General features: G+C 40.9%; 1 protein-coding gene across 3 annotated transcripts in view; it reads right to left on the bottom strand.

Moving 5' to 3' along the window:
- NAA25 (N-alpha-acetyltransferase 25, NatB auxiliary subunit) overlaps nt 1–6,626 on the bottom strand; it is a 60,815-nt gene extending 54,189 nt beyond the window's left edge. Inside the window, exon 1 of one of the 3 annotated variants that reach the window (XM_032471906.1) lies at nt 6,469–6,626. In XM_032471906.1, the coding sequence (XP_032327797.1) occupies nt 6,469–6,526 (58 nt within the window). In that variant the 5' untranslated portion in view covers nt 6,527–6,626. The remainder of the gene's footprint in view (nt 1–6,468) is intronic. The other 2 variants (XM_032471905.1, XM_006178093.3) reach the window with 2 other exon arrangements.
- Nucleotides 6,627–12,689: the final 6,063 nt, after the last annotated feature.

Here is a 12,689-nt window from a genome sequence, read left to right on the forward strand (position 1 = left end):
CTAGACCATGAAACTGAAGCCCAGTGGAGTGGACCCTTGACCCAAGCTGGGTTAATCGAGTTTTTTCCTGGTAATCTGTAACTGCAACACTGAAATCCGGAGTCAGAAAGCTATGGAGAACCTCATTTGGAAGGCAATAAATATTTCCAGTCTGAGATGATCAGCGGCAGCTCCAGAATTTTCACTTGGAAGGAACCCTAAGGAATGCAAACTGGCTGATGGGGAGTGAAGAAAAGGAGTTATCTCTTGACTTTTCATTCACATAACAATTATGAAAGAATAAAGAATGTTAATTATCTTTATCAAAAAATTGGGGAAGAGGCAGTGCTGATTAAGCCTGGGGGGAGAGGCTAGTAACCTCCCCCTAATCTATCCCCTCAGCTTGGTGTGGCCACAAAACCAACATGTTGGGCCTGGGTAAACTGATGAATAAGTAGAAAAAGAAAAGAAAAAAAAAAAGAACAGCTTGAAGAACAAAGCAGAGAAAATAGACACACACAGATAAGAGCAGAGATGAGCATATGAGAAAGAAACTTCAGATCCTGACAGCTTTCCAGTTTCCATCAGGCCCTAGAACACTGCATTCCTGCCCTAAGCTCACACAAGGATTGATAAACAACCTCCCTTTACTTGAGTTACTGTCAATGGGTTTCTGTTCCTTGCACCCAAAAGAGTTTTAACTAAGATACCTCATCACATTCAGACCGCTGTCAGGCTCCCCTTTTCTGGATGGCTAGGTGACTATTGATTAATTGGTTGCTGAGTCTTTTGGGGAAAGTTTATTTCCATTTTATACAACTGACTCCATAATATAAATTATGTAGCCCTTGAAGAAAACAGGCTTTCTTTTTAAATTAGTTGATTTACAAGGTTGTGTTAGTTTCTGGTGTACAGCATAGTGATTCAGTTATACATATATTCTTTTTCATTATAGGTTATTACAAGCTATTGAATATAGATCCTGTAAGTTTGGTTTTTTAGTCTTTTTAAAACTTACTCAAGGGTAATTGTTCAATCATGAGGATTGGTATTGTTCCCTTAATAAGAGAGCAAGCCAAAATCAGCCATCCACAAACGTAGAAAACAATAAGATAATGATGTATCAGTTAAAACAGTGTTTTTCAAAGCATAGGTATCACTCCAACCAAAATGGTTTTAGGTGGTCCTTGCAGGCAGCACTATATAACACTCAATAGTGAGAAAGTTGATCTCTTTTCTAATATTTCCTTTATATTAAGGAGACAGTCTCAGTTTGGTTTTAGCCTATCACTTCTTTAATACTTGCTAGTGTCTATTTTTTTTTTTTAAACAGAGAAGGAACAGGTCTCAGAGTTTCACAACCATCAGAAACTAGTTCAGACTTTAATAATATTGTTTTGTTTTCAATGGAAGTACATCTTTTTATGGCTTTGTCTTCTCAGGGCAAGTAAGTTTTTCACTAATGGTAGGTTATTTTAAAATAAATTTAAGTTTAAAGGTAAACTTAGAGAAGAATATTAAGTTATAGTACAGATGATATTGTAATATAGCTAAATCGTAAGGCTGGGTAAAGGAATGATAGAAATTTGAGAAACACTGGGTTAAATCATTGGCAAGAAACTACCAAATTTGTTGAATGAATGAGCTAGCCAGCCACCTAGGTAACACTCCAACAAAAGTTCCTCTTCCCTGCAGATGCAGACAAGACAGCAGTAGGCCCTGACACATGCAGGCCTACTGTCTACTTGCCCTGTAAAGGGGCCTTGAGATTAATCTGTCCAATCATACTTAGGAATACTGAAAACAGGAAAGGGATCAGTCTTGGAAACAAAAAAGAAAGCCTTTAACTTGTATGTTCTCCCTTCTGCCTTCAAAGTCTCTGGAGCAGCTGAAATTGACAAACTGCACCGTTTCTACTTCCTACAAGGGCTTGGGAAACTACTATAGATATTGCTCCAATTAAGAAAAAGACTTGAATATTAAGATAGCTCCATTTTTAAATTACAATGTCCTTTGCTTAAAAATCCTAAATGCCTTGCTTTTACAAAGATGAAACATTAAATAAGCCTCTGTTAAATACCTAATATGTTCAAGATAGGGGGTGGTGGGGTTGAATTTTAAAAGTAATAATGCCTTCTAACAAGCCTTACATCCTACACTTGCCCGCTTTAAAACTATTTCCTCCACAGCATTCAGAGCTATCTTTTTAAAGTGCAAGCCTGATCATCCCACTCCCTGGTTAAATCTCTTCAGTGCTTCCCACAGTCTTTAAAACAAATTTCAAATCCTTAAATTGGCTTACAAAGTGGAGTCCCTCTGCCTCTACCTGTATAGCCTCATCTCAACCTTCTCTACATTCCAATCACACAAGTCTTTTCTTAGGTTCTCAAGTAGAACAAGCTCCTTTTTACATACTCTCTCTGTCCATCACTCCTCCTATCTCATTGCCTGACTAACCTCTTCTCTTCTTTCATGTCCAAAGTAAAATGTCACTTTCACAGAAAACTTTTTTCTTGAATTGTCTCCAACAATTGCGATGCCCATAGTGTATGGTCTCATGGCAGCCTGTACTTTTCCTTCAAAGCCCTTAACACAAATGTAATGATTATGCACACTATTGCTTTAAAAATCTCCTGAGACTACAAGCTCCCTGAAAGCAGAAACCATGTCTGTGCCGTCTGATACTCACTTATCCCCTGCATCTATCTACATTGTGCCAAGCACATATTAGGCCGTTAATAAATAAGTTGAATGGAGAAAGGAATGCATAAATGAACAAACTGTATAGGGAAAAAAATCTTCTAGAAACTCAGTTGTCTGTTAAGGAAATGAGAGATACATACATACAAAGTGACCATAACAGGAAGTTCCAAGATCCAGTCATTAGCGATGGCTTCCTGCTATAAAATTAAAATTTTCAAAGTCTTCTCAATTAATTTTTTAAATAAGAAAAAGAATGCACGTCATGGTAAAAAAAAAAAAATTCCAACAGTTCATACAAGTATAACATGAAAAGACTGTCTCTTAATCTTACCTTCTCCCACTACCCTCTAGTACTCATCCGAGAATTTCTGTGCATTAACATTTTCTTTTTACGTTCAAAATGTTTTTAGAATTTAAAAGTCTAAGTCAGAGCTTTTTAAATGGCCATCATTTCAGAACAGAAGAAATTAGGTTGTGCCAAGTGACTTTTCTACAGAAAGGCAAGATAATCTTCACTCAATGAGACACCCTACCACTCCTGGGGTGAAACAGGACAAGACTCGCTGAGCTAACACTGTCCAACAGAAGGCTCAGAGAATACATACTACACTCGATTGAATAGTTGAGAAGTTTTAATAATGAACTATAACAGAAAAATTACCTGGAGTTTGGCCAGGCATAGAAGGGAAATGTCCTAACTCACCAAAGAAGGGATTATCATTCAGGAAACATAACTGGGAAACACGTTACACATGATCCAGGCTAGAGCAAGACTGCAAGTCACTAAAACAAATTGGAACAAAGGATCTTGTGGCATAAAAGTAAACGCGTATGTTTGTGTGTATTCCAAAGACCATGGGAATATTTTTTCTTTGAAACTTCTCTATTTTTATTTTGCAATTCCTATATCCTATAAAAATTTATTATGCGCCATACTTGACCATCACTTCTACCCCTACCCTCTCCCTAACCACTAAAAATATTTTAAATTAATAATAATGGTAAAGAAAGCACTAGGGTTTACCAAGTCAGGTGAGAATACAAAATCTGTTCAGAATCACACAGCACAAGAGAATAATTTTCCCAAAAGAAGAATGAATAGTAAGGTAGGTGTTCTAGGAAAGTCAGGGTGGTTTTCAAAACCCAAAAATACAATATCCAAACTTAGCAATTTATGAGTAAGGAGATGTACTCTGAAGATGTTCAACTAATCAACTATTCCATACTTAGACACCAAAAATAGTTTCAACGCACCACAATTTCACAATTAATCACCCTGTCCACTTCAACAATATCAGCAAGAGCTGAGGTTATGGGCAAAGTTTCCAACAGCTGTAAAATCTTAAATCTTCGCAGCACAAATAATGCTGTACAAAGATAGTGATGCTGCTGAATCCATACTCAGTGAAGGGCTGAGCTCTCCAGCGAGAATGCTTGTGTTCAGATCCCAGCTCCACAATTTACTAGCTGCAACTCGGAGCAAGTTAAATCTCGGGCCTTCAGTTTACTATTATGGTCACAATAATCTTACCTACCTAGTAGGACAGTTAGCACACAAATAAGCCCTTGATCAATGCTGAGTGAGTGTTGTTGAACTTTTGGCTGGTGGGCAAGCACCACCATGCATGAGCTTGTTCATTTGTCAGCTAATGATGTCTAAATTCAAGTAACAATAGTGGGTTAGGGGTACTAATGTACTGAAACACAAAAGCAGAGGATGTCCCAAAGTCTAGAGGTCAAAAGTCAAAATTGTTGAAGTCAAGGACAGTCTTTCTTCTCCTATTCCTGCCAGTTTACATTAATCGCCTTGGAATTCCTAACAAAGTCTCTTCTAATCTTCTTCCCATGTAACTATAACAAAAGTTACATAATTCAAGCTTCAGTTTTGAGAATATGACCTGTCACTTCTGGCTAACATATTCTGATGTTTAGCAATGTGAAATGGACTATTTTTTTTAATTAAGTAATTCAAAACATTATTAATTCTTGAACTATGGGACACCAAAGGCATTTTTCTTTGGTCCTCGAAAACAATTTCAGAAATCCAATTATTCTTAAAAGTATTAAAACTTTTTAGTTAAAAAAGAAAAAAAAGAAAAAAAAAGAAAAAAAGTCTGCAGGCAAGTGCTGCAGAGAGCTGTAATGAGACACAAATTGTGAACCCTGGATTCAGTTCTTACCCTCAGTCACCCTTGTATATTTTATCTCTGCCCTTTGAAAATATACACTGGGGGGCATAAGAATATGAAGTCCTGGGAAAATGGAAATCAACCACTCACCACCTATGTGACCTTTGGCAAGTCAGTGTCTTCAGCTCAAAGGGAAGTGATATCTAGCACAGTGGTTAAAAGAGTAGGCCTGGGACAGTCTACAGGGGTTCAGATCCTAACTCCATGTTAGCTGAGTGACCTTAGAGAAATTACACAACATCAGTAAAGCCCCAGTTTCCTCACCTGTGGAAAGAAATGGCAAGAAGGGAGGAAGATAGGACTGGGGAAAACTATCCACCTCAGGAAAATGTGTGAAGATTAAATAATAATAAATATAAAGGGCCAAGGACAGTGACTGACATAATTAGCAGTCTATACACATTAGCTACTATTATTACTGCCCACCTCACAACCTTGTTGCTAGAATCAAGTGAGATATGAGACTAAAGCATCACACAAATTACAAAAAGCAGGACCAGTTGTACCAGAAACATAAAGTCACCCTCTTTAAAAAAAAAAAAAAAAGTTAAATCATCTCAGCCACGCAGAGATGCCTCCATTTAGCAGTATCCACACTATAAACACGAGGTCTAATTTTGCGAAAACCACTGACCTTGAAGCCTTCCTTATCAGGAATTGAGATAGTCCAAGACCATACAACCATCTAAGAGAAAAGGAAATACAAAAGGGACCACTATCCAATTACAGAACTGCTCTATTATTGAAGAGGTGTTTCCCCCTGACCCAAATATGTGATTTTTCACAACCTGGGTCGCAGAATGACGTCAAGGTCTTAAAGCCTGCAGGTTGAGATAAGCGTTACGGAGCGGGATCCACTTGGCACGCGTAAGGCAAACTGCAGGGAAAACCAGAGAAGCTGCAGAAAGGAAAAGCCCTGCCTGCCCCTCGACACGATTTATTACATATTATAGTCTATTTACCGCTATTTTGGTCCCAAGACAACCCCCCCCAACCCCCACGCCTCCCACGTGTGCCCAGAGCAGCTGTTCCACCACCAAGAGCTCTGGAATGAGCCTCAAATCCGGGCCTGCTCCTGACTCGATCTGGGTGACCTTGCGTCAGCCCCTTCCCCGCTCTGGACCTCTATTTCTCCACGTGCACCGAGCACAGTTAGTCAGACAACACTTTAGACCCCTTTCCCATAAGTAAAAAGTCTTTAGTGGGGAATTTTCCCCCAAGTAGGGTGTCCCAACCCCTTGCCGGAGCCAGCTTCCACCTGCGGGCAGACCTCGGATCTCCCTTGGTGTGGCCCCAACAACGCAGGCTGCGGGCAGCGCAGGTCTCTGCTAGAGTTAGTGTCTCACACGGGCTGCCTGTCGAGCCAGCTCTACCGACCTGCCGCTGCCCTGACCGCGCCGCTGCCACCTCAGGGGTCAGGAGGGGCCGGTCGGCGCCTACGCGAGGCCCGTGGCTGCGGCCTAGAGGCCCGCGCGGCCCGCCCCCCGTGCCCGCCAACCCGGCTCTTGGCCCCTCAGCGCTCCTCCTGGGCCTTCGCCCCGGCCTCGGCAACCCTCGGAGCAGCCGGCTGGCGACCAGACTGGCCCCAGGCACTCACCGTAAATGGGCCGGAGGCGCCTGTCGTTAGGGTCCTGCACATGGCCCCGCGTCGCCATGATGACAAGCGCAGAACCGCAGTGCGCACGCGCGGGGCAGGCCCCCGGGAAGGGGCTGTTAAAGGGCCAGCGCCGGTCTCGCTTGTCTATCGCGATAGTCGCGGAGCTGCGACAGAACTCCCCTGCGCGGAAAGGGACGACACCCCCTGCCGCACCCCGACTCCCAATTGCCACTTCAGTGGAAACCTTTCCTCCTCTTTGCCAGTGGAATCAACTTAGCTTGCAGAAACGGGCGTTGCTATTAAAATCCCTTCCGAGTCACCTACTGGGGAGTGAGGAAAGGAGGGGAGAACCTCTTGGTCAAAGTTAGCGCTCGACTGCTCCTCCTTATCCTGTTTCTCCTCTGTGCAGAAGGACCAGTTGGACTTGTCTTTGGTTAATTGTTGAGGAACCAGGAACTCCTCTGGGAGGGTGACCTAGGGGACAGTAGAGGAAAGGGATGCTTATCAACAGTAGAAATCTGCCAGAAAAGTTCGAGATTCCATCACCCCCTCTCCCTGTGCTCAGGCAACTAAGGAGCATCCTAGATTTATAATAATATGGTCAATTTATTTGTCAATTATACCTCAGTAAAACTGGAGGAGAAAAGTAATTCGATCAGTATGAGCCTAGACACTGTCCTAAGCTGTAGATGTATTATCTTATTAATACTCATAACAGCCCTAGGATCTCCCTAGGTATTATCTTCTCTTTTTATTAGTTGGTTTATTCATACAACATACAGTTATTGAGTGCTTATTACATGTCACCTCTGTTTTAGGCACAAGGATACATCAATAAATAGACAAAGCTTTCATGGAGGCTTTCTTGTAGTGGAGGAGACAGTCAAATAAGTAAAATAAATAGTATATTAGATGATGATAAATGAAACTGAGGAAAGTAGAATAGGGACTAGGGGTGGAAGAGGAGGGCAGTTTTATATAGTATGATCAGGGAAAGCCTAGCTGAAAAAGTGACAATTGTCAAAGACTTAAAGTGGAAGAGGAAGGGAGCCAGGCAGGTGAGCCAGGCAGGTGTACCAGGCTCAGTGGGGTCATGACATAAGGGCACACTAGTCACTGTGATTCAAACTCAGGTCCTTCTAGTACAGAACCAGAGTCAAGCCTTCCACTACGCTGTGTCAGGCCCAGTAGGTATCCCATGTGTCAGCCTTGACCAGCTGGGGTTGACCCCCTTCTGCTGATGTTCCATCTCTCTCCCTTTCTGGGCCTTTTAGGATATAAGAAAATGATTCTCCAACTTTAGTGGAAATTCGAATCCCCTGGGAAACTTGATAAACATGAGTTTCCTGGATTCTGCCCCTAGAGGTTCTGATTCAATCAAAGGACCACTCTTTGGAAAAGTACTAATTAAGGGATCTAGATCAAACGTTTTTAGAATCTATCACAAGAGCAAGTTAGAAGTTGCTATTCTAATTTTAAATATACATACCCAGCAAAAGAAAACTCTAATGATAATAGTAACAATAAGTGTGTGTTTTCTGAGCACTTACTATGTGCTAGAAACTGTGCTAAGCTCTTTTACATACCTCATCTCATTTCATTCTCACAAACTGGTCGAATAGGTTCTATTGTGATTCTCATTTTAAAATGAGAAATTTGAAGCATAGACATGTTAGGTCATTTGCCCAAGATCACGCAGTAGTCTGTGGTGAAATTTGCAGTGGTCTGACTCCCAAATCCACACTCTCAGCAATTAATACCAAAAATGCTACAGTGGTTACCTTTTAGGAGGGCAGATGTTTTCTTCTTTTGCTTCATACATAGCTGCACCGGTTGATTTGTTTACAATAAGCATCATTACATTTTAAATTTTTTAAAGGTTTAAAATTTTATGTTTACAAAAATAGTGCACACTCAAAAAAGGTAAACAATGTCAAGCCTTTTGAGCCAGAATAAAATCCTTTTATTCCAAAGAGATAATCAGCAGAGTGCAGAAAAATATAAAATAGAGATTGTTTCCTAACAATCCTCAGGTCCTAACGATCCATCAAGAGGGGCAGGTGAAATAAATTATGATAAACCATAAGAAGGAAAAAAGGCAGCCATTAAAATTAATGAAGTAGGGCCTCATTTACAGATGTGGAAAGATGTCTATAACATATTGAGTTTATAAAGCATGTTATAAAAGAGTATGTATGGCTTGAAAAAAATTATTTTTATGGATAGCTACCTAGCTAAAAAAGACAGGTGTCACGTGTTGAGAGAGAGAGGTCTAAAAGGATATTTACAAATGTCAAGCTTCTTCATCTCTTAATGATGGAACTTAGGGGCCTATTTACTTCTTTTTTTAAACTCTTCCTTACTTTCTGAGTTGTTTATATATTTAAAAAAAATTTTTAAGTAGCAACGAGCACACCTGACACCCAGATCTTGGTTTCTAATACCACTCTCCAGTGAAACAAAACAGGGTGCCTTGGGGAAATGGCTGATTCTAGGACTGGGGCCAGTAATATACCAGATAATCTTGGAGCATCTTGTATGGCCAGAAAGAAGGGAAGGGCTCAAAATATAAAAGGCTGGAGTGGGGCAGGTCAAAGTGATACAGGAGCCAACGTGAAAGTGCTCCCAGTGGCCCAAACTAGAACAATTTGAGCAACAAAATAAATAACAGAATTCTAACCTAAAGTATAAAATACGTAAAAATACAAAAGCCCACACTGATATAAATTATTGAATAAATAAATGGGGGAGAGGAGACACATTCTCCTTACAGAATTCCAAGCAATACGTATAAATTTCCCCCCTCCAGAAGGTGAAGCTTAACTTTCTCCTTCCCTCTTGAGTGTGGGTTCTAATTATTGACCAATTTCCAAAGAGCTGAGTATAGAAAGGGAAAAATAATAACTTCACAGCTGAGAAACCTGATAAGCACTGCCTTAACTAGGGGATCAGAGTTAATATTACCAGTGAAAATCCATATTGATCTCACGTACTCCAATTTGAGGTAATGAGCAGGGAACTTCACTTCTGTAATATTTTTTTCTGGAAAACCCATAAACCCAGACTAGTCGTAAGGGAAACATCAAACAAATCAAATTGAGTGACATTCTATGAAATGCCTGACCAGTACTCTTCAAAACTGTCAAGGTGATGAAAAATAAACAATGAGAAACTGTTACAGACCAGAGATGCCCAAGGAGACATGACAAGTAAATGTAATGTGATATCATGGTTGGGATCCTGGGACAGAAAAAAGGACAGAAAATCAGTGGAAATTCAAAAAAAGTCTAGAGTTTACTTAGCAGTATTGTGCTAACGTTGGTTTCTTATTTTGACGAAAGCACCATGGTAATATAAGATGTCAACATTGAGGAAAACTAGTTGAGGAATATATGAAAACTTTCTCTATCCCTTTTTCTGCTTTTCTGTTAATCTAAAATTATTCCAAAATAACAAATGTGTAAATGAATCATTTTTATTAATGAGGTGGTGCTACTTTGTTTTAAAAAACCAAGTACACTAGAAACTCTCATCCCAACTCTGTCCTGAGGCTAGCTAAAAGAGAAAATTCTGGAAGCAAGTGCACAGAGAAATTCTATTGAGAGTGGGGATGGGGAGGGGTCCCTCCAATGAAAGCATAACCTATGATCCTCATGGAAAATCATTCCTAAGGCTGAGGAGGTTTTAAAATAACCCCAGAGAGAGAGCTTGCCATCAGGTGGAAGTGCTCCCCTAGGTCAGTGGTTCTCAAAGTGTGATCTCCAACCAGCAGCATCAGCATCACTTGGGAACTTGTTAGAAATGCAGGTTCTTAGTCACTACCCCAGACGTACTGGGATCAAACACTCTGGGAGCAGGGCCCAGCAATATGTATCTTTTTTTTTTTTTTTTTTTTTTTTTTTTTTTTAGCAGCAATCTGTATCTTTACTAACCTCTTGTGGTTTGGATTCAGACAAAAGTTTCATTCTTCTGCTTTAGGCCAGAAGTGGGCGAATTATGTCCCATAAGCCAAACCTAGCTTACTACTGTTTTTGTCCAGTCCGTGAGCCAGGAATGGTTTTTACATTTTTAAATGATTAGGGGAAAGTAATCAAAAGAAGACTACTTCGCAACATGTGAAAGTTATATAAAGTTCAAAGGTTAGTATCCCTAATAAAATTTTATAGAACACAGCTATGCCCACTCATGTTTGCATCATCTGTATCCGCTTTGGTGCTACAACAGCAGAATTGAGTAGTTGCAACAGAAAGCATATGACCCAGAAGGGTGAAATATTTACCCTTTAGCCCTTTACAAAAAAAAAAAAAAAAAAAAAATTGCCAACCCTTGCTCTAGAATAATGGAAGGCATTTAAATACTCCCAGGGTAGAGCTGTCAGGTAAAATACAATGCAGTATTTGGGTTTACACTAAAAGAATATTCACTGTTTATCTGAAAGTCACATTTAACCAGGTGTCCTATATTTTTTTAATTGCAGTATAGTTGCGTTACAATATTATATTAGTTTCAGGTGTACAGGTGCCCTGTATTTTTATTTGCTAAATCTGGCAACCCTATCCCACGGAGAATGCCATGCTCCCCAAATCATGCTAAGCAGCAAGAATGAAGGTCAGGAGCCTCTGGTAAGCTGACCCCAGGCCCACTATGTGGCCACGTAGGACAGGGCTGAGGTCTGGCTTGGAAAAGGGAGAGGAGACAGAAGACCTGGGGTTCATCTTTGGCACAAATGAAACAGCTGGCGAGTTACCTGAGTTTTAAGAATTTCCGAGAATGGAAAAATACAGCAAGGGGGGCACATAGGAGGCTGCAGGCCAGGACTGTGGTTACTCAGCTATGTTCTTGGGTTACCTTTGTTGGCCGGGCCCCAGAGGAATGCTGCCAGGCTCAGCACCCCGTTCACTGAATGTGGCAGGCCAGAGCATACAGACCTACCTAACAGAGGCCTCTAGATCCTTCAGTCACTGTTCTGGGTAGAATATGTTTCCCTCCACCCTGAAAGCCTATTTGTCATTCAAGTTGCATGAATTGGCCTTTCTGTTTTCTTATTCCTACCTCTTGTCTTCAGAGCCTAAGGCTAAAATAGTCACCTGGCTCTGGGCCTGTCCTTACCTGCTCCCTGGGAGGTACCCTTGGCAGGCCTGAGTCATTGCAGGTAACAAATGAGATGACCCCCATAGGAGCCAAAAGCTCACCCTTCTTGTATACATTAGAGCTGACATCATGGGAAAACACTTGGCATACAGTAGGTGTTCATTAAATGGTGGTTACCATTTTCTTGACTTAGAACAGGGGAGTAAGCCCATCATTCTTGTCCTATGTGGTGGCAGATTTGCTCTGCTGGGTCAAGAACAGTGAGGAACACGGGTGTATGGTGTGTATGCAGTGAGGCACGCAGCTAGAGAGCTCCCCGGCTCCGTGAGGGGGCGTCCTAACTCCTGCCTCGCCTCACATGCACCACCTTCCCCACAACCAACGTCCTGTACTCAGACAGTACATTTGTTATAACTGATAAACCTACATCAACATATCATATTCAAATTAAGTCCATATTTCACATTAGGGTTGTACATTTCACTCGGTGATGTACATTCTATGGGTTTGGAGAAAAGTATAATGACAAATATCCACCGATACAATATTATAAAGGATAGTTTCAATGCCCTAAAATTCCTCTGTGCTCCTCCAGTTCATCCCTCCTTCCCCACTAAACTGTGGAAACCACAGGTCTTTATACTGTGTCCACAGTTTTGGCTTTTCCAGAATGTCATATATGTGGAATCCTTCTATATGTAGACTTTTCAATTTGGTTTCTTTCACCTAATCATATGTATTTAAGGTTTCTCATTGCCTTTTTATAGCTTCATAGCTCCTTTCTTTTTAGTGCTGAATAATATTCCAGTTTCCGGGCACACCTCAGTGTATTCATTCAACTACTGAAGGATGTCTTGGTTGATTGCAAGTTTTGGCAATTATGAATAAAGCTGCTATAGCCATCTGTGTGCAAGTTTTTTGTGAACTGTTTTCAGCTCATTTGGGTGAACGCCAAGGAACATCACTCCTGGATTGTACTGTAAAAGTATGTTTGATTTTGTATGAAACTGCCAACCAACCTGTCTTCCAAAGGGACTGTACCATTTTGCATTCCTATCAGCGATGAAGGAAAGTTCTTGTTGCTCCATATCCTTGTCAGCATTTGGCGTTGTCAGTTTTGGATGTTGGCC

This window comes from Camelus ferus, chromosome 32, assembly GCF_009834535.1.
Source record: "Camelus ferus isolate YT-003-E chromosome 32, BCGSAC_Cfer_1.0, whole genome shotgun sequence".
NCBI classification, from domain to species: domain Eukaryota; kingdom Metazoa; phylum Chordata; class Mammalia; order Artiodactyla; family Camelidae; genus Camelus; species Camelus ferus.